The sequence below is a fragment of the Chiloscyllium punctatum genome, chromosome 7 (genome assembly GCF_047496795.1).
Source record: "Chiloscyllium punctatum isolate Juve2018m chromosome 7, sChiPun1.3, whole genome shotgun sequence".
Classification (NCBI taxonomy): domain Eukaryota; kingdom Metazoa; phylum Chordata; class Chondrichthyes; order Orectolobiformes; family Hemiscylliidae; genus Chiloscyllium; species Chiloscyllium punctatum.
The window spans coordinates 78,811,850-78,837,687 of record NC_092745.1 but is presented as its reverse complement, the minus strand read 5'-3'; the positions used below and the strand labels follow the sequence as shown (position 1 = coordinate 78,837,687).

General features: G+C 40.6%; 1 protein-coding gene across 18 annotated transcripts in view; it reads right to left on the bottom strand.

Annotated features, from left to right (window-relative positions):
- Nucleotides 1-25,838, bottom strand: part of lrrc7 (leucine rich repeat containing 7) — a 617,417-nt gene that overhangs the window by 47,539 nt on the left and 544,040 nt on the right. For 14 of the 18 annotated variants that reach the window (XM_072574143.1, XM_072574142.1, XM_072574141.1 and 11 more), the window contains one exon: nt 17,708-19,415. In XM_072574143.1, the coding sequence (XP_072430244.1) occupies nt 17,708-19,415 (1,708 nt within the window). The remainder of the gene's footprint in view (nt 1-17,707; nt 19,416-25,838) is intronic. The other 4 variants (XM_072574149.1, XM_072574153.1, XM_072574160.1 and 1 more) reach the window with 1 other exon arrangement.

The following is a 25,838-nucleotide window of genomic DNA, read 5'->3' as shown; positions in this document are numbered from 1 at the left end:
TCCCCTGACAAGCTAGTTTAAACCCACCCCAATACCACTAGTAAATCTCACTCCAAGTCCCAGCCTCATAAGGTGTAACCAGTCCGGCTTGTATAACTTTCACCTGCCACAGAATCAGTGCCAATTCCTCAGGAGTCTGATGCCCTCTCTCCTACACCAGCCACATATTCAATTGATCAATATTACTGTTCTTCTGCTCACTAGCATGTGACATTGGGTCTAATGAGATTACTGCTCTTGAGGTCCTGCTTTTCAATTTCCTTCCTAAATGCTGGACATCTGCCTTTAGGATCTCATCCCTCTTCCTACCTATGTCGTCGGTACCAATGTGGACAATGACTTGTAGATGATCTCCCTCCTCCAGAAGGATGTCCTGCAGCTACTCCATGACATCCTTGTCCCTGGCACCAGGAGAGCAAGACACAATCCTAGACTCATGTTTCCTGCCACAGAAACACTGTGTAAGTCAATCTAAAAAACAAGCTATTTACATCACTATAATTTATAGCAATTATAAAGAAATTGAGTGCTTGAATCAAAGCAATTTATGTTTATAGATCAATGGAGAAAATGGTTTTTCAATAATCTTTTTATTTTAGAATTTAACAGTTGTCACAATGAGGCTGAATCTTCTTCTTCTGGAGGTGACAATCTTGGTGACACTTAGGGATGGAACTTAATTAGGCAGGGCGGTGCTGTACTGAAACCCCACCACCTTCCTGCCTCGACACGAACTATGGTCTGAGTGAAAGAGCCATGATTGACCTATCCACCACATCAAATTGAGGCCCAAAAGTGGCCAATATGATAAGGGGCATGTCGCCATGCCGTGTTCACAATGACTGCTATGCAGAGGCTTGTCATCTTTCAGGAGTGGCCTTTCTCAATTAAAGGCTATCAGTGTCTCATAAAAGGACTAGATATCAGACAGGTGGGTACCATTGACACCTATCCCCTGTTTTTGACCTCCTTGTTCTATCTCCCTGCAACCTTAACCTGAGGACACTCCCATTCACACAATTTACCCTTATCCTGGGTTCTTCATGATACTAGGAATCCGGAGTGCTTTTGTGCAAGTAACCAAGGACTACTGCGTGGTGCTCCTGAAATGAGGGCTCTGACTGGCTGGCAAATCTCACTGGGCTGAAAGACAACCCCCTGTGATCTTGATTCCAGGGAAAGGCCTGCCTGTGGCCTCACCACTGCCTAACCATTATGTGTTTCACTAGGCCCTCCCAAAAAGATCTCTCTCACCGGCTCTCTCACTGGCCGCCCAATTGACAGGGGAGGCTCAACATTGATTCCACCTATAATAATATTTTGTTTTGCCATGTTCTTTCTTTTGATACCTTTTTTGGTGAGTAGTGCAGCTCCTTTAGGAACTAAAATAATATACAGCAACAAAATGATTTTACAAGATGATTAGGGGGTTAGATAGGGTTGACAGTGAGAACCTTTTTCCACGTATGGAGTCAGCTATTACAAGGGGGCATAGCTTTAAATTAAGGGGTGGTAGATATAGGACTGATGTTAGGGGTAGGTTCTTCACTCAGCGAGTCGTAAGTTCATGGAATGCCCTGCCAGTAGCAGTGGTGGCCTCTCCCTCTTTATGGGTATTTAAGCGGGCATTGGATAGGTATATGGAGGATAGTGGGTTAGTGTAGGTTAGGTGGGCTTTGATCGGCGCAACATCGAGGGCCGAAGGGCCTGTACTGCGCTGTATTCTTCTATGTTCTATGTTCTATGTTCTAAAAAGCTCTGAAACGTCTTCCCATCCACAAAAATTTGTTGACGACATTTTGTTGTATCTGTTTCTTTGTCCTTAGGTTACCTTCCAAGACAGACTCAGAATTTCAGATTTTTGATGGCCTCAAATGAAAGCGTGCTGTTTCAAGCAAGTTGTATGTCTAGTCCAGTAGCATGTGGAAAACTAAGGAATGAAGATTCTTGATCAACCTGATCAGACATAATACCATGAAAAAATAGAATGGGAAATCTATATTTTTAGTCAACCTGTTCAGACCTGTAAGGACATTTTCAGGAGAGACTTGAACCCAGATTTTCTGGTCCAAAAGTAAGGACACCACAATTATGTCACAGGAGCTCTACTACCGAAGAAGTTTACAGTAAAATAAGTCTGGAAACAGGAACACAGAGTTTCATCTGGTGTGTATATCCTTGCAAGTTCCTCACAAACATCTTGTTGAATTTTAAAGTTTCATGACTAGATGGTATAAACGTAACAGTTGCTACACTTACTGCATTTCAATGAAATTAATTACAAAACACCAATAGAGATAGAACATAGAACATTATAGCACAGTCCAGGCCCTTCAGCCCTCGATTTTGCACCAACCTGTGAAATTAATCTGATGCCATTCTATCCTACACCGTTCTATTATTATCCATACATATGTCCAATGCCCATTTAAATGCCCTTAACGTTGGCGAGTCTACTACTGTTACATGCAGGCCGTTCCACATCCCTACTACTCTCTGAGGAAGAAACTACGCCAATATCTGCCCTAAATCTATCACCCCTCAATTTAAACCTATGTCCCCTAGTGTAAGCCTTCACCATCCGAGGAAAAAGGCTCTCACTGTCCACCCAATCTAACCCTCTGATTATCTTATATGTCTTGATTGAGTCACCTCTCAACCTTCTTCTCTCCAACAAAAACAGCCTCAGTTCCCTCAGCTTTTCCTCGTAAGACCTTCCCTTCCATACCAGGCAACATCTTAGTAAATCTTCTCTGAACCCTTTTCACAGCTTCCACATCCTTCCTATAATGCGGCGACCAGAACTGCACGCAATATGTCAGGTGCGGCCTTACCAGTGTCTTGTACAGCTGAAGCATGACCTTGTGGCACTGAAACTTAATCCCCCTATCAATAAACGGCATATGCCTTCTTAACAACCCTATCAACCTGGGTGGCAACTTGCAGGGATTTATGCACTTGGAAACAAAGCTCTCTCTGTTCATCTGCACTGCCAATAATTTTGCCATTAGTCCAATACTCTGCATTCCTGTTATTTCTTCTGAAGTGAACAGCCTCATACTTTTCCTCATTAAATTCCATTTGTAGTTTCCGTTTCCTATGAAAGTAATTTGGTTAGTGTCAGTTCTTAAATTATTGTGAATTCCTGTGTTCAATGTGAAGATTCTAGTAAAGAGAACATTTTTGAATTACTGTAACCTGTGCCAACAGGAATTTTTTTCTTATTTACTTGTGAGATGCGGGCATTGCTGGCTGACAAGCATTTATTACCTGAAACTAGTTGCCTTTGGGAAGGACAAAGAACCTATCTCAATAAAATCTAGTGCTACCTGCTAATGGATTAAACCTAAAAATGTGCCTTATCCCCTATTTAGAATAGCAACCCTGAATGTGTGGCTTGCATTTCCATTTTGTACACTGTCCTCTCAATGAAATTGTCAAAGCATTTTCAATTTGAGTCAACTGGTTTAGTGTAAAGGATTACAATCAGTTCACTGATTTAAAAAGCCCTATTACCTAACAGACTGAACACACTTTTATCCCATCAGTCTGAGGTAGATTTGAATCCTGGCTGCAAAGGTAGAGAGTCATCAAAATGATTTTGACTTGATAAGTGTAAACCTCTACACCGTGTCACAGTGGTTAGCACTGCTGCCTCACAGTGCTAGAGGCCCAGGTTCAATTCCCACCTCAGGCAACTGTCTGGAGTTTGCAAATTCTCCATGTGTCTGTGTGATTTTGCTCCGGTTTCCTCCCACAGTCCAAAAATGTGCAGGTTAGGTGAATTGGCCATGCTGAATTGCCCATAGTGTTAGGTGTAGGGGATTGGGTCTGGGTGGGTTGCTCTTTGGAGGGTCAGTGTGGACTTGTTAGCCCAAAGGGCCTGTTTCCACACTGTAAGTAATCTTAACTGTCCATTAAACACCATTCCTCCACCATCTATTACTAATCAGTGATTTCTTAAAAGGAGCAATGGGAATGTACTTTTAAATTGACCAATTAAAATGGAACTTGTTACACATCTCTCAGCAATTTCATGAGCCCAACATGCAATCAATTCAATGAATAGCCATGCTGTTGACCTTAGAGTGAACTGCTGAATAACCACTTGAAAATAAAGTGAAAAATCACTGTCTTAACCTGATGATTATTCATGGCAGTTACTGTTGATATTCTGAAAAGAATTCTGGCAGCTAGAAGAGAGGTAATTATTTTAATAATTGTTACTGTCTAGAAATGCACTGATGCAAAGCAACCTTTTTTTGCTGAATAGAATTATTTGAATTAAGAGGAAGTGAAGACACATTTTATTCATAGTCATAAAATAAAGCAAACTTAACTGCATGCAACGTCTCTGTTGGACGCGAAGCAGCACTTTTAAGGCTTGTCTGGCATACAACTGAAATACCAACACAATTCCTCACATTGATCATATGTCAAAAACAAATTCTCCTGGTGTGAAAATGCTTAGTGTGCCATGCACAAAGAAATAGCAGTCACTTAACACTCATTTAAAAGGCATATGTAGATCTTCCTGAAATTCTCAGAAGGTCAGGCAGCATTTATGGACAGGGAAACAGAATTAATGCACCAAACTTTGCTGAGATCTTGATGCTGGGCTGAATTACTGGTCAGAGTACTTTGAAAGCAATTTTCAGGAGATGATAGATAATTAAAATGGTCATCTCCAGGAATCCTGTTCAATTAAGAACAAGTGCAAGCTCCTGAGGTTGGAGGCCATAATGCACTGAAAGATTGTAACATCCATTATCAGTGTTTGGAGCCACCAATGTGACTAGGAGAAAGATATAAGCTCCCCCAGCTTTTAATAATTTATAAATAGAAAGAGATCAAAGATTCTAGGCTGTCATTGTTGAGAAGAAATCTGTGGATTTCTTGCAACTGTGGCCACCAGAATGGTGTTGTGGGTTTAAACATGCTAGACAGAACATTGGTCATTGACCATGAGACTGCTGTCAGGCCATAGGCTGCTCCTTTTCTTTAGATCAATTTGACCTCATTGGGGTCACTGGTGCCAAACAGTTGACTAGAAAATTCCAGTTGGCATCTTCACACTGGCCTCAATAGGCCCATTAATTGGCTGAAATGGGTATACAATGTTTGTGGGCAAGTGCATGTCATCCCAGTCTTCCCCCACACACCCCACAACACATTCCAAAGCAGCCCTTACAATATGGTTACAAATATGAATATGCCAGCAAACTGGCACGCCAGCCTTTGGGGGAATTTGCTTGCCCAATTCTCCTTCAGCTTCACTTTATCACTTCTGGTCAATGTTCAGGGGTCAATCTTTTACCAGGCCATCAATCTGAATTGTTAATTGTATTTAATGTCCCAGATGTTGTCTGGTCTGCTGAATTTTTTAATGCTTTCTGTTTTTTTCAGATTTTCAACATCCCCTTTCTAACACTTCAGCTAGCCAACATATCATAAGATATTCTTATAAAGTACTAAGCCACATTATATCATAAAAATGCTCGTTCTGCATAGCCATTCAGCACCTGACTTCATTACAGCCTTAGTCCAAATATGGACAACAATGTTGAACGAAAGAGGTGAAATGACATAAAGGCAGCATTTGACAGAGTGTGTTATCAAGCAGTCCAAGCAAAATTGAAGTCAGTGGGCTTCAGGGGAATATTTTCTGCTGCTTGGAGTTGTGCCTAGCACAAACAAAGATGGATGTGATTGTTGGAGGTCAGTCATCTTAGTCCCAGGACATTGTTTCAAGAGTTCTTCAGGATTGTATCCTAGACCCAACCATCTTCAGCTAATTTATCAATGACATTTCCTCCAACATAAAACCAAAAGTGGGAATGTATGCACAATGTTTAACGCCATTTGTAACTCATCAGGCAGTGAAACAGTCAATGTCCAAACAAAGCAAAACCTGAATAATAAAAGTGCCCAGTTAATAACCCTGCCATACAAGAATCAGGCAATGACCAACTCCAACAAGAGAAAATCCAATCATCTCTGCTTGATATTCTATGGCATTACCATCACTGAATCTCCCCACTGTCAACATCCTAAGGATTACCACGATTTGATATTGAACTGACAAGCCTATAAGAACTGTGGCTACAAGAGTAGCTCAATATCTGGAAATTCTGTGAAATCACCAGCCCACTTTCCCAAGCCTCTTCACCATTACAAGGTACAAGTCAGGTGTGTGGTGGAATATTCTCCACTTGCCTGGATAAGTCCAAAAGTGTTTGCAAAGCTTCATCCAAACCAACACTAATTGGTGTCCCATCTAACACCTTCACACTCATTTCACCACTGTCCCACGGACTACATATGTACTGAAGTAATTCACTAAGGCTGCATCACAAGCAACTACCTCTTCCAACTGGAAGGATGATGGTGACGTAAGTTCGTGAATAGCTCTGTCTGTAAGTACCCTACAAACTACCGAGCATCCTGACTTAGAACTATGGTGTTGTTCCTGGATCATATTTCTGGAATTCCCTTCCTAACGGAAATGGATGTATCTGCACTTGCAGCAGTTCAAGGTGGCCACTCACTACCTCTTCCCCAGGGCAATAGGGATGGGCAATAAGTGTATGCTTACCCAGTGCTATCTCCATTCATGAAAAAATTAAGAATAATTGCTGGAAAAATACTACACCAACTGGTTTGTCAATCAGCAGAGTTTTATTTACAGTGTCATTGATATCTGCAGCCTTCTGTTTCCATTTCAGAGGGAATTAAATAATTTCAAATTCTGTCACTTGAACAGAACTTATTCACGCTACAAGAGATTTCCTTCTATTCCATCAACACATGAATCCACAGTGAGAATCAAGGCCCTTTCCACAGACAAAACATGATCTGTTTAAAATGCAGAATAGAGGAACCCTGCTGAGTCCTATGTGAACCATGCTGTGCACCACTTTGCTGATGAATAAATGGATGACTGGAATATGGTTGGGACTTAAGTATCTGGATCCTGCGAGCCATTTTGGCGATCTTTGGAATTATTCTGACTTATCAAATGATCTTTGCTGAGTTAACTGACATCAGTTAGAGGGATAATGTGGGCATTTCAGATGGAAGGTATGAATGATATATCATCAACCTTCCAAATTCTGATTAGTGTACAGAATCTTTGCTGGGAAATGTATATGCAAATGTTAAATCATTACAGGATTGGGCACCACTGTGATACTTCTGCCATTAATGACTAGATAATATGATTATAGAGGTAAAAATGCCTTCAGGCTTTTGCCAATATCCTGCTGTAACTATAAGGTCACTGACATCTCCTTTAAAATGATGACATCTAGTTCTGTTCAGGCTCCACCTTTTACATGAATTTCCAATTTGCCCCCTCAGTCTGCCTTCACATGGTAAATTATGTTATACTGTACTTAGTGGAGACTAAATTAAGACTGGCAACATCTGTGAAGGACAATATTCCAGGTAAAGTGAGGCATACCAACTTTCACAAAGGCCAAAGATGCTATCTGATCCTGCAAAGAAATCCACAAGTGTTTTTTTAAACTCAACATTAACACCGATTAGACATAGGAATAGAAGTGGGCCATTCAACCCAATGAATCCGCTCTGCCAATCAATAAGATCATAGCTTATCTGCTAATCCTCAAGTCAACTTTCCTGCCTTTGCCCAAAATCCTTGGTTCCCTTATTGACTAAAAATCTGTCTATCTCAGCCCTTAATATACTTAATGTCTCAGTTTGTACAGTTCTCTCCGGTAAAGAATTCCACAGATTCACTACCCTCAGAAATTCTTTCTTATCTCTGGGTAAACTGGGTAAACCCGAACTCTGAGATCATGCCCTCTGGTCCTAGACTTCCCACAAGGGGAAGCAAACTTTTGGCATCTCCCTGTTAAGTTTCCTAAGAATCTTGTATGTCTCAACAAGGACACCTCTCATACTTCTAACTCTAATGAGCACAGGCTCAACCTACTCAAAACTCTCCTCATTGGACAATCCCTCTGTATCTGAAATGAGCCAAGTCTGGATTTCCTCCATTGTCAGTGTACCTTTCCTCAGATAAGCGAACTAAATTTGTTTACAGTACCCTAGGTCTAACAAGTACCTGGTATAGTTTTAGCAAGACTTCCCACTTTTTGTATTCCATTCCCATTGAAATAAAGGTCAACATTCCATTTACCTTTCCTATTAACTGCTGAATTAGCTTTGTGATTTAAATGTAAGGGTCCTGAAATCTCTATGCTACAGTCCTTCTCCATTTAAATTATACCCAGCTCCTCTATTTTTTTCCTATGAAAGTGCATACCTGTACATTTTACCACAATATATTCATCTCTAGTGATTGCTCACTCACTTAATCTATATCCTCTGTCAGGATATCCATCCTCAACACCTCCTTCCCATCTATTTTGAAGAGTTATACTGAACTTGAAAAGTTAACTTTATCTCTCTCTCTCTCTCTAAATATATATATATAAACTGTTGCCAACCTATTCAGTTTCTCCAGAATGTTCTGTGTTTATTTCAAATTTCCTAAATCTAAAGTCAGCTCCTGTTGCAAATGTGGGACCTGCATGTGTGCAAGAAGTATCTCCAGCTGCAGCTCCCTGAAGTCCAAGTTTTGAAGTTGGAGTGGCATCTGGGGACACTATCGAACATTTGTGAAGGGAAGAGTATCATGAATAGCATACTCCGCCGACTCAGACTCCACAGGCAGGAAGAGAATGGGTAATCACCAGATAGAGCAGGAATGCTAACCAGGCAGTGCAGGAATCTCCTGTGGCTATTCCTCTGCAAAACAGATTTACCATTTTGGATGCTGTTGAGGGTAATGCCTTCTCAGGGGATAATAGCAGCACCCAAGTTCATCATATCTTGCTGCAAAAGGAGGGAGAAATAGGCATAGAAAGGTTATAGTTATAGGAAACTCTGTCATAAGGGGAATGGATTGCTGTTTCTGTGACCACAAACGAGAATCCAGGATGGTGTGTTGCCCCCCTAGTGCCAGGGTCCAGGACATCTCAGAGCGGTTGCAGGACATTCTAGATGGGGTGGGCGGACAGCTAGTAGTTGTAGTACACATTGGTACATAGGTTAAAAAAAGGAATGAGGTCCTAAGAGCAGAATATGGAGAACTAATAAGAAAGTTGAAATGTAGGATCTCAAAGATAGCTATCTCAGGATTACTACCACTGCCATGAGCTAGATTGAGTAGAAACAGCAGGATAAATAGAATGAAGATGTGGCTGAAAAGATGGTGTGAGGAGGAGAGTTTCAGACTTGTGGGGCACTGGAACCAGTTCTGAGGGAGATGGGACTTGTACAAACTGTATGGCTTATGTCTGGGCAGAACTGGGACTGGTCCTTTTTGAGGGGAAAGGGGGGTGGTCGTCACTTGGTAGAATGGTTGGGGAGAGTTTATAAAAGTGTGACGGGGATGAGAAGCAGAGGAGTACGACAGTAGGTGCAGAAATTGAGGGAGAGATAGAAACCAACGCAAACATAACAAAGAATAAGAATAGGCAAGGAAATGCTGTTGAAAAGAGAAGGGGAGGTGGTGTTCTGAATGCATGTGTTTCAAAGCAAGAAGTATAATAGGCAACGTAGATGAACTTACAGCTTTGGTTTGTATTTGGACCTATGCAATTATTATGATTACAGAGACATGAGTTAAAGAGGGAAGGAGTGGCAGCTGAATATCCCAAGATTTGGGTGTTTCAGGCATGATAGAAGGGAATGTGAAAGGAAGGTGAGATGCATTACTAGTAAAGGAGTATCGCACACCTGTACTGAGGGAGGATCCATCAGAGGACTCATGCAGAAAGTCAATATGGGTAGAACTCAGGAATAGAAGAGGTGAAATCACAGTGTTGGAGGTATACTACAGGCCTCCCGATAGCTAGCAGAAGATAGAGGAGACAATATGTTGACAGATTTTGGAAAGATGTAAAAACTGCAGGGTTGTTGTCATGGGTAATTTTAATTTTCCTAATATTGATTGGCACTCACTTTGTGCTAGAGACTTGGATGGGTCAGAATTTGTAAGGATCATTCAGGACACAGTATGATACAGTATGTAAATAGTCCAACCAAGGAAAGGGTTATATTGGACCTGGGAGTAGTGACATTAATACCATGAGTTTTAAGATACTCATGGATAGGGATAACAGCAAGCCTCGGGTGAAGGTTTTAAATTAAGGGAAGGTGAGCTACAATAATATTTGGCAGGGACAAGAGAATTTTGATTAGAGGCGGCTGTTTGAAGGTAAATTCACATTGGACATGTGGGAGTATTTCAAGCTTCAGTTGATAAGAGTTCAGGAGTGGCACATTCCTGCAGGAATGAAGGATAGGTATGGCAAGTTACATGAACCTTGGATGACGAGGGATGTTATGACCTTGGCCAAAAAGAAAGAGGAAGCATATATAGAACATAGAACACTACAGCGCAGTACAGGCCCTTCAGCCCTCAATGTTGCGCTGACCAGCCATATCAATCTGAAGCCCATCTAACCTACACTATTCCATGTACGTCCATATGCTTGTCCAATGACGACTTAAATGCACTTAAAGTTGGCGAATCTCCTACTGTTGCAGGCAAGGCATTCCATACCCTTACTACTCTCTGAGTAAAGAAACTACCTCTGACATCTGTCCTATATCTATCACCCCTCAATTTAAAGATATGCCCCTTCATGCTGGCCGTCACCATACTTGGAAGGTCTAGGAAGATGAGAACTGAAAAAGCCCTTTGAAGTATATAACAAAGTAGGAAAACATTTAAACAGGGAATTAGAAGAGCTAAAAGGTGTCATGAAAAATAATTAGCAAAAAGGATTAAGAAAAATCCCAAGGCTTATTATACATATATAAAAAGCAAGAGGGTAGCTAGGGAAAGGATTGGCCCACTCAATGACAAAGGAGGGAATCTGTTTGGAGCCATAAGAGGTAGGTAAGGTCCTATACAAATACTTTGTGTCGGTGTTCACCAAAGAGAAGGAATTGGTGGAGGATCATTCAGTGAAGGGAGTGTCAAATTTCTAAGCCAAATTGCTATTAAAAATGAAGATATGTTGTATGTCTTAAGAAGTATTAAGGTAGATGAGTCTCCCGATCCTAGGTAAAAACAATGACTGCAGATGCTGCAAACCAGATTCTGGATTACAGTGGTGCTGGAAAAGCACAGCAGTTCAGGCAGCATCTGAGGAGCAGGAAAATCGAGGTTTCGGGCAAAAGCCCTTCATCAGGAATCCCAATGGGATCTATCCCAGAATGGTGAGGGAGGCAAGAGAATAAATTGCAAGAGCACTGATAGAGATCTTTGCATCTTCTTTGGCCATAGGTGAGATCTCAGAGGACTGGAAAATAGTCAAAGTTGCCCCGTTGTTTAAGAAGCATAGAAGGGATAATCCAGAACATTACAGGCCTGTGAGCCTCATGTCAGTGGTAAAGCAAGTATTGGAAAAGATTCTCAGGGACAAGATCTATACGTATTTTGAAGCAACTAGACTTATTAGCAAGAGACAACATGATTTTGTGCAGGGCAGGTCATGCCTCACGAACTTGATCAAGTTTTTTGAGGAGGTGACCAAGATGATTTATGAGGGAAAAGCAGTTGATGCTGTCTACATGGACTTTAGTAAAACCTTTGACAAGGTCCCTCATGGCAGACTGTTCAAAAGGTGAAATCACATGGTATCAGGGTGACCTGGCAAGATGGATACAGAACTAGCTTAGTCATAGGAGACAGAGGGTAATACGGTGGAAGGATGCTTTTCGGAATGGAGGGTTGTGACTAGTGGTGTTCCACAGGGATCAGTGCTGGGATCTCGGCTGTTTAAGGTCTCCATAAATGATTTGAAGGAAAGCATGGCTGATCTAATTAGTATGTTTGTGGACAATATAAAGATTGGAAGAGTTGTGGATAGTGAGGAGGATTATCCAAGGATACAGCAGGATATAGATTAGTTGGAGGCATGGGCAGAAAAATGACAGATGGATTTAATCTGAACAGCTGTGAGGTGATGCATTTTGGAAGGTCAAATAAATGTGGAAATTATACAGAACCCTTAGGGATATTGATAAGCAAAGGTATATGGGTATGCAGATCCACAGATCTCTGAAGATGGCAGCGCAGGTAGATAAGAAAGTAAAAAGGACCTATGGCATGCTTGCCTTCATTGGAAGGAGCATTGAGTATAAGGATAGACAATTTATGCTGCAGATTTACAGAACTTCAGTTAGGCTACACTTGGAATATTGTGGACAGTTGTGGTCACCACAGCACCAGAAGGTTGTGGATGCTTTGGAGAGGGTACAGAAAAAGCTTACCTGGATGTTGCCTGGTATGGGGGATTTTAGCTATGAAGAAAGGTTGGATAGACTGGGTTTGTTTTCACTAAAACATAAGAAATTGAGAGGCAACCTCACAGAAGTATATAATATTGTGAACGGCATGGATGGAGTGGAAAGTATGAGGCTTTTCCCCAAGGTGGAGTGATCAATTACTGGGGACACAGGTTCAAGGTGCAGGGCAGTTTAAAAGAGATGTGCAAGGCAAATTTTTCACACAAAGGATTGAGAGTGCCTGGCAAGCACTGCCAGAGTTGATGGTGGAAGTAGACACAATAGCAGCATTCAAGAAGCATCTGACAAATACATGAATAGGAAGGGAATAGAGGGATTCGGATCTTGCAAGCAAAATCAGTTTTAGTGTGGAAGGGCAAAGCATGTCAGCTTAGGCTGGGAGAGCTGAAGGGCCTGTTCCTGTATCGTTCTTTGTTCATTCAATTATGCTTTTATTGTAGGAGGTTGCAGCACCCTCACCTCTGGCCACATTCCTCTTGGAGCCAACGTTTTATAATTTTGGCAGGCAGACACCAGCAACACCTCCATTTGTACTCTTCATGCTAATTGTTTTCCTCTGAGCTAGAGACTATAGTTATACTAATCAACTACATGGGTCTACATTTAAAGCAGTGTTGTCTTATAGGACTTCAACATTAGCCAAAGTTGTGGCAACTAGGCCACCATATTTGGAACAATGATGCAAAATACATGAAAATAAGCTTACAATTTTAATTATAATTGATCAAAACTGATGCACTCTCTGCCAGAGCCAGAAGAACAGCTTCAAAAACACTTTGAAATCCACAAAGCAAGTTTGCCATTGGCGCTCTCAAAGTTGGGGCTTGGGGGTGGCAGGGAGACAATCTGTAAACTAAAATGTTTTGATTTTGACAATACATTTCTGTTTATTTTAGAAAAGAAACATATCTTTCAGAAGTAAACAGTCTCTAATTTATCAGAATTGATACATTTGTAGACTTGGGGAAGGAAAGGAAATCAAAACATCTATATACCAGTGCTATGAACTCTGATTCTTGCTTTGCTTTTGCTTTCCAGCCTGCCATTTCCTGGCACAGTTTCCAGACACTTAATAACTATTGACATTTGGCACTCTTCCTGTACTCACTCCTTTTCCGTCAACATCACCCTATTCTTTTCAAGCGCTCATTTCAACGGGTCTTTTGATGTCATGGTGTAATGCATTTGGATCTCGCTGCATCACTCCAACTTGCCAAAATTGCGTTTTTCAAGCCTCACACTGTCCATCTCATTAATTAGCTAAACAAAACCAGGTTCTTTGGTTAGGCAATATAATGATACATTTCCTCATAAAAGTTTGAGGGCTGTCCTTCTACTTTTACCTTCACATATTGGTTGTCTATTTCTGATTTTTTTTTAGAAACGCTGAGAGTGAACAGGAACAGAGCAGATAACAAACAGCAAACTATTACTCTTGTTTCAATTAAGTTCCAAGTCACTCGAAACCTGAAAACTAAACCGTATTACATAGATCCATTTTAACCAATATGTGACTCCGATCTCAGTGACACGGCTGATTCTTCCTTGCTTCATTAGTGATGGATGGCATGTAACTGTTCTGGGAATGATACCATCTTCATAGTCTCAGATACAACTTTAACACAACTCAGTTGGCTCTGAAAGTGATCAGTATAAATCAGCTACATGTCTGTGCTAGATTTGGTACATGCAGAAAGTAGTGAACCTATTGCACAACATTGAATGAAGAAAGAAAAGCACCTTCATTGCATCATTACAGCATGCATCAACTCAATGCAATAAGCCAGCGTAGCACTCACAGCCCTGTAACACTGGTTCTCTCTCTTCAAATGCAAAAATGGCAACATCCAGCATGCGAAGGACAACTGGGGAGCACCCTGATTGCTGAAAACCAGGAGCTCAGAGGAAGGGGGAGGATGAGATTGAATATGCAGAGATGGATAGAAGCTTGGAGAAGAGGGATGATTTGAAAGTGATCCTGTAAACGAAGGAAAGGCAGTTCAACAGGATTAATAGAACGGTTATGAATTCAGTGCAATGTTTGTTATGTGGAAGCTGAACGAGTGGGAAGCTTGCTAATTACTTCAAACCTACTAATTCCACTGATATCGCTGAATTTAGCAAAACAATTTGAATCAAATAGAATTATTAATTGCAGTAAATTGGTTGAAATCAGCAGAAGCTGATTAAAACCAGATAATTGGTCAGCGCTTTCAAATATTAATCAAAAGCTTGGTGGTTCATGACCACCCAAGAATATAGCTTCTACTATCTTGGGACCCTCGTGAGGCTCATTGGTAGTATCCCTACCCCTGGACAGAGGGGCACAGGTTCATGTTCGACCTGCTCCAGAGGTGTGAAATAACATTTCTGAACAGATTAAGAAAATAGGGTAAATAACAAAAAGAACAATTAATTACAGTTGGAAGCCTTTGTGGCATAGTGCTAGTATCCTACCTCTAAACCACAAGAGCAGTGTTTAAATCCCATCTTCCAAAAGGGTGTGTAATAAAATGTCTGAACAGGTTGGGAGAAAATATCTAATCAGAACTTCAGTTTATTTCTGGACAGGGAGGAGTAGCTATATGGCTAAGGCATTGGAAGACAATTTGGATCACAATTATGAACCAATATTTGATCATGCATCCAATTAATCAATCCACATCCAGAAGAGGATTGTGCATGAGCACTAAGGAGATTTTTTTTGTATCAAAACCTTGAAAATTCCCCCACAGCAGTAGCCCAGAAGAAAGGTAGAAGATTATATTGATAGGAAGCTCTTAATGGAAGAAGATACACACGAATTGCAAGAGTCCTGATGAACCAAGTAGGATGATCTTTGTTGAAGATCACTTTCAAGCAACCTACAGTAATTTCAATTGATCATAAGGGGTAAACATGAATTCATTGAAATCGTTTTATTTAATATTCTCAATGTGTTGGATTTAGTGTGAGAATGTGTCAGCCATAATTCTCAGTCTCCAAATCTGAGCAAGATGTAAATTTATCCACAGCAGGTATGGAGATAGCAATGCCTTTACCCACCATAACCATAGAGAAGGGTTAACGTTGGGTGAGTCATTGAGGACTATTGAGAATGATGACTTAGGAGTGGAAAAGAGACACAGAGTGACATTTATCCATAGAAAAACAAGAAATCACTGGCCTTCTGCTTAGGATCAATAATTGTGAGCACCAATTTCATGTGGAGTTGAGTTAGTAATGGTGAAATGTTGAAATGTTGGATGAATGGGAGAAGTCCACTATGTGCATTTACAGCACAATGCAGAAAATTTCTCATGGTGTTCAGGGCACACTGGATAGTTTGATAATCTAGGAATTCCTGTGATACAATGTGTACAATGTATAATCTTTGCTGAAGGTGACATCTTAATTTCACCACCCAGCAAACGTTGGACAGAATGGAAGTCAAAATCAGCACCTCTATTTGACATGTAACAGGTTATTCTTGTTGCTTTTGCCAATGGTTGATAAGTGAAAATAATTCCGGAAGGATACTCTTTAAAATATGTTCGTCAGGCACTTGTAATATGTATAGAATCCTGATGGCATTTTGACTGTGAAACACCATGCTCGAACCTCTCATGATTTAGCTGGGTGCCAGCATATAAATGAGACTTGGCAATATTGCTCAGACATCTCACGAAGAATCCCACTGGGCATCCTATTGGTTTCCCACCTGATAGTTAAGACTGCACTAATATGCAGGAAAGTTCCTGAAACTCATTATCTTCTGTTTCTTCATCTTATTTGTATCTCTTCATATGAAAATAATATGCAATCAACGTCTAGAATGCAAAACAGTTTTTTGAGTGCAACAAGTAATAGTAGTAGGAAAGATTTGAATCAGCCTTCAAGTACTGAAATGTTTACAATGCTTGAGAAAAGTAAACACTTATCTTCAGCTGTAGCACACAATGATGTACCTATCCAAATCAGGAATAATATGTAGTAGTTCTGGCACTGATATATTGGCAGTCTTTATTTGAGGAAGATTTAGGTTAGAAATTATGTGGAAGGGATTGAAGGGGTTAGTCATGCTTTGTTGATTGGAATAAATGAACCTTCAAGTGAAAGGGTTAACTTCAGGTTAAGTTTTATTTAGTTTCAGAATGTGAATGCTACTGGGAGAATTGTTTTTTTATTGCACATTCTTAGTTGCTCTGATGTGATGGTAGTGGGCCTTCCCTTTAAACTGCTATATGGTTCGTGGTATTGGTGTCCCCACAATTGTGAGTTTGGAGGATATTAATCCAGCAATGATGATCAATTTGAATTGAGACCTTAAAAGGAATTTGAAGGTGATGGTGCTTCCATACCAATGCTGGTCTTGTCCTTCTCAGTAATAGAGGTTTCAAAGGAGTTAAGCTTTTCGTGATTGATTTCTGGTGGGACATATTAAGAACACATTTAACTCTATTTGTCACTACAAAATTGCAGCAAAAGGGATATGCAGAGGAGAATTTTAGCTGAGACGTCTGGATCTAAATACATTCATAAATAAATAGTTACACAACCATGAGCAGGAGCGGCATGGTGGCTCAGTGTGTACTGCTACTTCACAGCACCAGGGACCTGGGTTTGACTGCCTGTGTGGAGTTTGCACATTCTCCCGTGTCTGTGTGGGTTTCCTCCGGATGCTCTGATTTCCTCCCACAGTCCAAAGATGTGCAGGTTGGCTGAATTGGCCATGGTAAATTGCCCATAGTGTTCAGAAATGTGCAGGTTAGGTTCATTAGTGAGGGGAAATGTAAAGTAATAGTGTAGGGGAATGGGTCCGGGTGGGATACTCTTCGGTGAGTCAGTATAGACTTGTTGGGCCAAATGGCCTGTTTCTACAGTGTAGGGATTCTATGATTACAATTATGCAGTCATTATACATGTCTTACAATATTATATATGATGAATGATATTGCAGACACAGTGCTGTTACATTACTGAGTATCTCTAATTGCTACTTAATGTTTTTCCTGAGAAAATGGCTGCTCTTACATTGGCCATCACAACTGAGCTCACTCCTATCTTCATTTGATCTCCACTTGCATGCACTTTCAAATTGGGTTACACAACAGCAAACAGGATGGAAACTCAGTCATTTCTGCCTCGATAGTCAGAGCTTTGAAGATTATTATATTGCTCAAGCACAACTTTTGCAGAAATAAAGGAAGAGATTTAACTGTTCCTGATGTGCACAATTCAGTTCCATACCTGGTAGGAAACTCAACAATTCAGAGAAGTTAGACAAATTGCTTCAAGTAGTACTTCTTAAGAACTGTAAACAATTATGCAACATTTAAATCAGTGAAAGTTTTTGAAAAGTAAAAGGAACACTCACCCTATCTAACCTTTTAGCTTCTATATGCCTGAGCAGTTGTTGTCTCCAGTCTAGAGGTATTTTAGCAGAGTTCTCATCTCCTTTCAACTGTGAAGACCTGATCCTTATATCATTGCTCTCTGAAGGCTTTTCATTGTAGTTACTGATGTTATAATCTGAAGGCAACTTTTCTAATAGAGCTGCCATGGTAGGCCTTGCTGAAACTGGTCTGGTTTGAGAAAACCCATAGCTTTCTGTACTGTAGCTTCTCGCAGACAAAGGTCTCCTCTGAGTTAGAGGTTTATCTTGGAAATTCCTACCCTGACTTTTTATATCTTGGAATGTTGAATAATCTTCTTCATATCTTCCATTCCTTTTGAGATACTGTGATTCAACCAATGATGCACTGTTCTGGTGTTCTAAAACTCCTCTGAAGTGTGTCCTGACATATCTTTCATTTTGTGGTAGCTCTGAAGCTTCATTTACCCTTCGATGCAACATCATTTCTGTGGAGGTTGCTAAGGAATCTCCTCTCCTCAAATATCCAGCCCTGTCCCCTTGACTTGAAAACCGAGGATTAGCTGGTTCATCATTCACTGAAGGTTGGGAGAATGAATACATTTGTTCCACAGGTTGGTAACCTCTGAATGAACGTGGACTAATGAGATCTTTTGAAACATTTTTGTTTTGATGGACACCATAGTCAACATTATGTGTAAAAGAAGTGGTTACTCGTCTCTCAGGTTTAACATTTATTGTACCTTGGGGATTGAAACTTTGGTCGAAATGGTACACTTTTTTTGTAATTGGAATCCTTTGAGAGATCTTTCCACTTCCATATGTTTCTGATAAATCTTCATCCAACATTGGAGCAGAAAGACTGCGTGACATACCTTGTTCTTGTGTTGGCATTTGTTCTGGTATATCAATGCTGCCAGGATTTTCTGAGCTGGAGCCATAACTGTCCAGTGGTATGTTATAAATTTTGAAGGCCCCAATGTCAATTTCATCGATGCTTTGGGATTTCTTAAACTGGCCAGCTTTAACCGATCTCATCATTGGTGCAAGTCTTTCTGTACTTTTACTGGCAATAATAGCACTCTTTGCAGACTCAGGTCTGCAGATGTGTGAGAATTTATCTGCATGACTTCGATTTAAATTGGATTCTCTCGAGTTGAGAAAACTCCATGGAGCACCTGACGTAAAAGGACTGGGCAGTTCGGTAATTCCAAGCACTGAATGTTGTTCTGAATCTTTCCTATCAGGAATAGGGCTGCTGAAAGGGGTACTTTCCAACTTTGATGGAAATGCTGTCCTATCCTCAAATGGACTAGGTGTCCTAGTCCAGTTTTGCCAAGGATTACTTGGAGGCACTTCAGTTTCTGGCGTATTTCTGACACTGTGTAATGTATGCATTGACTGTTCTAATTCCAGCGGCACTCCTATAATTCTGTCCTGTCTCATTAATGGCCTACGTCCATGGGCAGATGTGCTCCTTGATTTTGTGCTTATTAAGGGGTTGGCACTTGGATTTTCTAAGATTGACGTGCTTTCTTCTGCGACAAAACCTGTATTATCATAATGTGAATTATCATTCCACTTATCAGAAAATGTTTCATTCATGGGGCGCCTCTCATTACGTTGTTGTAGACTTGCTGTCGATGCTGCCTCCCTCTGGCTTAGTAAAGGTTTTGCTTCAATGTTTTGTTGAAATGTCTGTGTTAACCTGCTGAGTCAGAAGAATGAGATATTTGAATGCAGATCAGGTAATTCCAGATATTGAAAGTTCATACATCCATTAACTTAGAAAGTTTGCATAGCATTAAACTATTCTTACAGTTACAATTGTAGAACACTGGAGTAGGAACTGTCTTTTGATGATTTTAGTTGGGCCATAAGATGGTGTGTGGAAAATAGTTATAGAACATTAGATATAGGAGGTTATTTCTCAGTAGCTTTTTGTTTCATGCTACAATCATAATCAATACTTTGTTTGAGGAGTTCTCTCAGCTATACTACATTTGGATATCAAATGAGAGTGGCTGGAAAAATAGCTGCCAAGTGAAGAACTGACATTTCTTATGGAACAAGAAAGACGGTTTGGTGGTTAGCACTGCAGCCTCACAGCACCAGGGACTCGGATTCAAATCCTGTCTCGAGCAACTGTCTGTGTGGAGTTTGCACATTCTTCCCGTGTCTGCATGGGTTTCCTCTGGGTGCTCCAATTTCCTCCCATAGTCTAAAGATGTTCAGGTTAGGTGAATTGGCCATGCTAAATTGCCCATAGTGTTAGGTGCATTAGTTAGGGGAATGGGTCTGGGTGGGTTGCTGTTCAGAGGGTTGGTGTGGGCTTGTTGGGCCGAAGGGCCTGTTTCCACACTGTAGGGAATCTAGAGTAATCTAAAAATTTGAAAAAATATTGTCTATGAGAAATAACTCAGTGTTGAGCTTTTGTACTCTGAGGCCATGTTGACAATAAAATCCACTGAGCGCAAGGTTTTGATTAGATAAGATTACTTACAGTGTGGAAACAGGCCCTTTGGTCCAACAAGTCCACACCAACCCTCCGAAGAGCAACCCACCCAGACTCATTCCCCTACATTTACCCCTTCACCTAACACTATGGGCAATTTAGCATGGCCAAATCAACTAACCTGCATATTTTCTTTTGGACTGTGGGAGGAAAGCGGAGCACCCGAAGGAAACCGACGCAGACACGGGAAGAATGTGCCTTCTTACAGAAAGTCATTGAGTAATACAGCATGGAAACAGACTCTTCAGTCCAACTTGTCCACGCCAACTCGACACCCCAATCTGACTTGTCCCATTTGCCAGCATTTAACCTATATCCCTCCGAATATGGCATGTTTGAAGTTATCCAACAAAAAAATGACCTTTAAAGGTTGTACTTAGATTTACAAGACATTTGGATAAGTTCATGAATAGGAAAGGGATGGAGGAATATCGGCCAAGTGCAGGGAGCTGGGACAGTTTAGTTTGGAAACATGGTTGGCGTGGACTGGTTGGACCAAAGTGTCTGTTTCCATGCTGCCTGACTCTATGGCTTTAAGTAGATGATGGTATTTAACTCAGGTGCAGCAGTTATATTTGTGTGTGTCAAGTTTATACAGATCAAATTATCAAATATAACAAGCCTGTGTGCCAAAGCAACTGATTTGAGCTCATTAGGTAGGGGAGGCAATGGCCTAATGGTACTATTCCTGGACTGTTAATCCAGAGACCCAGTTCATGTTCTGAGGTCCCAGGTTCAGATCCTGTGATGGCAGATGGTAGCATTTGAATTCTTTTAGGGAAGGAAAGTACTGTCCTATATGTGACTCCAGACTCACAAGAATGTGGTTGACTCTCAACTGCAATTCGGGATGGGCTATAAATGCTGGCCCAGCCAGTGATGCTCATCACTGTTTAATTTTCTTTGAATGGATACTTTACATTTTTAGTTATATTTTTCCTCCAGCTGGGAATACAGTAGAAAATCCCTTAAAATTTATGCTTAGAAATACTTTAAATTTGCTTCAACACAAACTCTGTACTACTGCACTATAAATGTTCATTTTGTAAGCGTTTGGATTCTACAGATTCTAAATATGCTGTTCAAGGGGAGCAATCATTTAGATTAACATGCCCCAGGAGGCATTGTATTCATAAGCACATCTCTTGACTTGGTCTTCTGTCTAAAGATTGGGGAGGAATTCACATCATAGGACTTGGGTCGAAGCTTCTCTCCTGACCAGTCGTACAAAGTTCTCTGGATGTACCCTTGAAAGAAAGGGGAGTTAGGAGAAAAAAACCCACTTTTTGTGAATTGCCTAAATGTCTCTGCCTTGCCCCTAGACCCAAATCTGTACATAGTATGGGCATGTCATTGGCCAGCATCCATTAGTCAATATGCTGGCTATCTATTGGTAACAGTCACTAGATATTGAAAAAGAAGACTGGAACTATCCTTGCCAACTCCACTGTGAAATTAATTCTGCTCCTGCTACAGGTGCAAGAATATCAGGTCCTCAACTTCCTCATTTATGAAGAACTTTGGGTCTTCCTCTAGTAGTGTGAGCAGCTTTGCTCTTTTCCACACAATCCCAACTGAGGAGAAACTTCGTGTTTTGCCATGTGACCACTGAGAAGAAACTGAACCTTGGTTAACTGCAGGACAATGTTTTTAAGCTTCATTATGGGATGCTCTAGAACCTATAACTTGAGACAAAAATGAATAGTCACATGGGGAAATACAGGTTGTTTAAGGAAAGCCAGCTTGGCTTTAATGGCTAATTATATTTAATTAGTGATGTGATGAGGTGACCAAGAGGGTTGATGATGACACCGTTGATGTGGTGCATGAAAACTTCCAAAAGGCATTTGATAAAATGCTGAACATACTTGAGAACAAAATTAAAGCTCACGGCATAAAAGGGAGAATAGCAATTTGGATACAAAATTGGGTATGAAAAGAAGAAGTAGTATTGGAAAGTGGCTGTTTTTCGACTGAAGGATAGATTTTAGTGGAGTTATCCAGGGATTTGTGTTAAGGCCTTACTCCTCCTAGACACGTATACAGAGCAAAGTTTCAAAATTTGAAGAAAGTACAAAACTAGAGATATTGTGAAGAGAATAATTTAAAACTCCAAAAACACATTTGTCAGTTTGGTGGACAATGGTAAATGAAATTTAGTGTGGAGGAGTATGAAGTGTTACATTTTTAAGGAACACTGACAGAAAACTTAAAGTAAAGGTTACAGTAAAGTAGGTGCAGGAGCAGACCGAATTGGGTGTACATGTGTATAAATCATTGAATTTGGCAGTATAGGTTGAGAAAGTGCTTAACAAACATATGGCATTCTTGGCTTTATTAATAGAGGTGTATCATACACTAGCAAAGAAATTATGTTAAATCTGTATTATACACTGGTTTGATCTCAACTGGAATATTAGGTTCAGTTCTGGGCACCACACGAGATTTAAGGATGTTAGCAAATGTGCAAAAAAGATGAATGAGAATGGTTCCATGGAAGAGGAACTTCATTTAATAGAAAGAGCAGGGAATTGGGAATTGTTTCCCTTGTAGAAGAGAAAGTGAGAAGAAATTTTATGGACGTACTCAAAACCAAAGGGAGGTCTGACTGGAGTGTAGAGGGAGAAACTGTTCCTGGGATGAAAATACTGGGAATTGAGGCCTGGTTGGGGTGGGGAGGAGGGTCTGGTGGGGGTTGATCTATGCACATTTTAGGTTATTGGCATTACAAGCAAAGGCAACTTGAGTGAAAACGTTTCACGCAGTGAGTTGTTATGATTTTGAATGCACTGCCTGAGTATGTGGTGAAGGCAGGTTCAATCAAGAATTCAAAAGGAAATTGGATCATTATCTGAAAAGAAAATGAAGTACACAGTCACAGGGAAAATGCAGAGGACTAACAGTAAGCAAATTGCTTGTTTACTGACTTGATGGACCAACCAGCTTCCTTCCATTTTATTATTCCTTCATCTTTTCCCCCTAATGAAACTTTCCCCATAATGTTTTCCATTCTGAAAAAAAACTTTTGGTTCTTTCTTGTTCTCTTTGCACAGTTAAGCACCTTCTGTCACTGCATTACAAAGAAACTTAGTGTTCTTCCATTCTTCTCTATAAAAAAATGATATTGGTCTATCACTCTGCTGCAAATGTTTTAGTCTATCACAAAGATGCAGTATTCCCCTCACTTACTGAGAAATGACTTTGGCCTCTACTAACCAAACTGTGATGAACATCTCAGGAGCACAGTTCTAACCACTAGTGAAGAGAGAATGGCTTTGTACCATGCCTTACACACATCAAACTAGAAATCTATCCCATTCAAATGTCTTGCTCCCCAAAGGAAAATCACTTATTTCCTTCCCGATGAGATGAAGATAATCTCCAATCTGACACAGCTCATGCCCCCAGGGACCCACATTTCTTACACATTGCCATTACATTGCTGCAATATTTATGCTTACCCTTTACTAATCTGTTTCCTTCTCTCCAACCTCTTCTGTTGTTCTGTTCTCTCTATTGCGTTGCTCCTTTCATACTATCACCTACCATTTGACTCCTCACCTTTTAACTAATGTATTGCCCTGTCTGAACAGGTCATCTATATGCTATCTACATTTTTTTGATGAAATACAATGCTTTGTCTTGACTTCTTTGTGAAACATCACTGGAGTTCAAATTGTCACTGTGTAATTTGAAACCTTTGTAGCATGTTTAATATAATGCACTGTCCACTCCCAGGGAATACTGGCTCACTGCCACATTAACATCTGTTATAAAAGCCCTGTGGCAGGCTGGGGATCCCCTGGGTTGAGATAACTATTCAATTTAAATAGCTTAGAGAGGTATGAGTGTTAATCAATATCATCATTAGCAAAGCTCTGATGAAAGGCAATTTTGAACATTACTGAAAATGTATTGCTGGAAAAGTGCAGCAGGTCAGGCAGCATCCAAGGAGCAGGAGAATCGACGTTTCGAGCATGAGCCCTTCTTCAGGTTCCTGAAGAAGGGCTCATGCCCGAAACATCAATTCCTCTGCTCCTTGGATGTTGCCTGACCTGCTGCGCTTTTCCAGCAACACATTTTCAGCTCTGATCTCCAGCATCTGCAGTCCTCACTTTCTCCTAGAAAATATTGAACGTTAACCTACCCTTTCCTCCTGTAGGTGCTATTTAGCATTAGTGTTTCAATCAATTTTAAAGAAACACATAGTTTAGACATTAGTGGTCCTGAACAATAAACAATTGATACATTCACAGGACATTCCGGTGTTTATCAATTTGATTGTCATTAACCCAGAGAGTATTGAAGAAATGTCATGCTTAGATGTTTACTATCAATATCAGCAACAATTTCGAGACTGATTTCTGCTTTTGAACCTGTCTTTAACTAGCTAGCATATGTGGTAGATTGGACAAACATTTAAGTTGTTAAATTTTCATCAAACAAGTAAATGTCATACAGACGAACAACATACCAGGAGAAGAAAATTCTTTTTAAAAATGGGTTGGTGCAAAAATAAGACTGGTCTTTGATTAGAAAGATGTCAGATGTTTAAATGACAGTAGTGATAATAATGTGACAAAGAAAAGGCAATAATAAAATAGTTTAGAGAAAGTCTATGAGCACCCAAGATCCATATGATGTGTAAATGGTTACAGCAGAATGCAAGAGAGAGAAAAAAGCATGAAAAGCCTCACAAGGCAAAGACTCCAGTTGTATGCACGTAGAATGAGGAATGGTACCAGGAGGATAATACATCCGTAGCATGTTGAGTATCCCAATTAGAGGCATCTGCATGGAATCATAGAATGGGTATAACATGGGAAGTCATTCAGCTTATTGTCTGTGCTAGCTCTCAGTGACAGCATCTCAGCTGGTCCCATTTAATTGCCATTCCCCAGTTTAACACAAATGTATTTACTCTTTAAATTGTAATCCAAGTCAGGATGGTGTTTGGCTTAGGAGGATATTGCAGTTTATAGTGTTCCCATGCATCCATTACCCTTGTCCTTCTATGTGCTGAAGGTCACAGTTTGGAAGATGTTGCCAAAGGAGTCCTGCTGAGTTATGAATGTTGGGGGTGAGGGGCATTGGTTGGATGGCTGTTGGCCCATGGGTCAAATGAAACCCTTAAATAATCTAATTCAAACCCAATTAAGTACCTGGGGAGCAACTTCTTCATGCAGAGAGTGGCGTATATGTGGAATGGAATGGGCTGCCAGAGAAAGTAGTTGAGGCAGGTACAACAGCAACATTTAGAAAACATTTGCTTAGGTAAGTGGATGGGAGGGTTTAGAGGGATATGTACCAAATGCAAGTAATTGGAACTAGCTGAGTGGGCATCATGGTCAGCATGGACTAGTTTCAGCCAAGGGCCTGCTTCCATGCTGTATTACTCTGTAACTCTAAGTGCTACATCCTGTTACTGCTGTGAGAGGTCCATGCGAGTTGTCCATCCTGACAGCTTTCACTGTATATGCTGGTGGCACACAGTGATGGCATCACTTTTAACAGGCCTCCAGGATCCATCAGGGAGTGCCAGTGATGTCTTCCCCTAATTGGGGGTTGGGCGTGGTGGGGGGGGGGGGGGGGTGGCAGGGGTTGGGGTTGTGGTGGGAT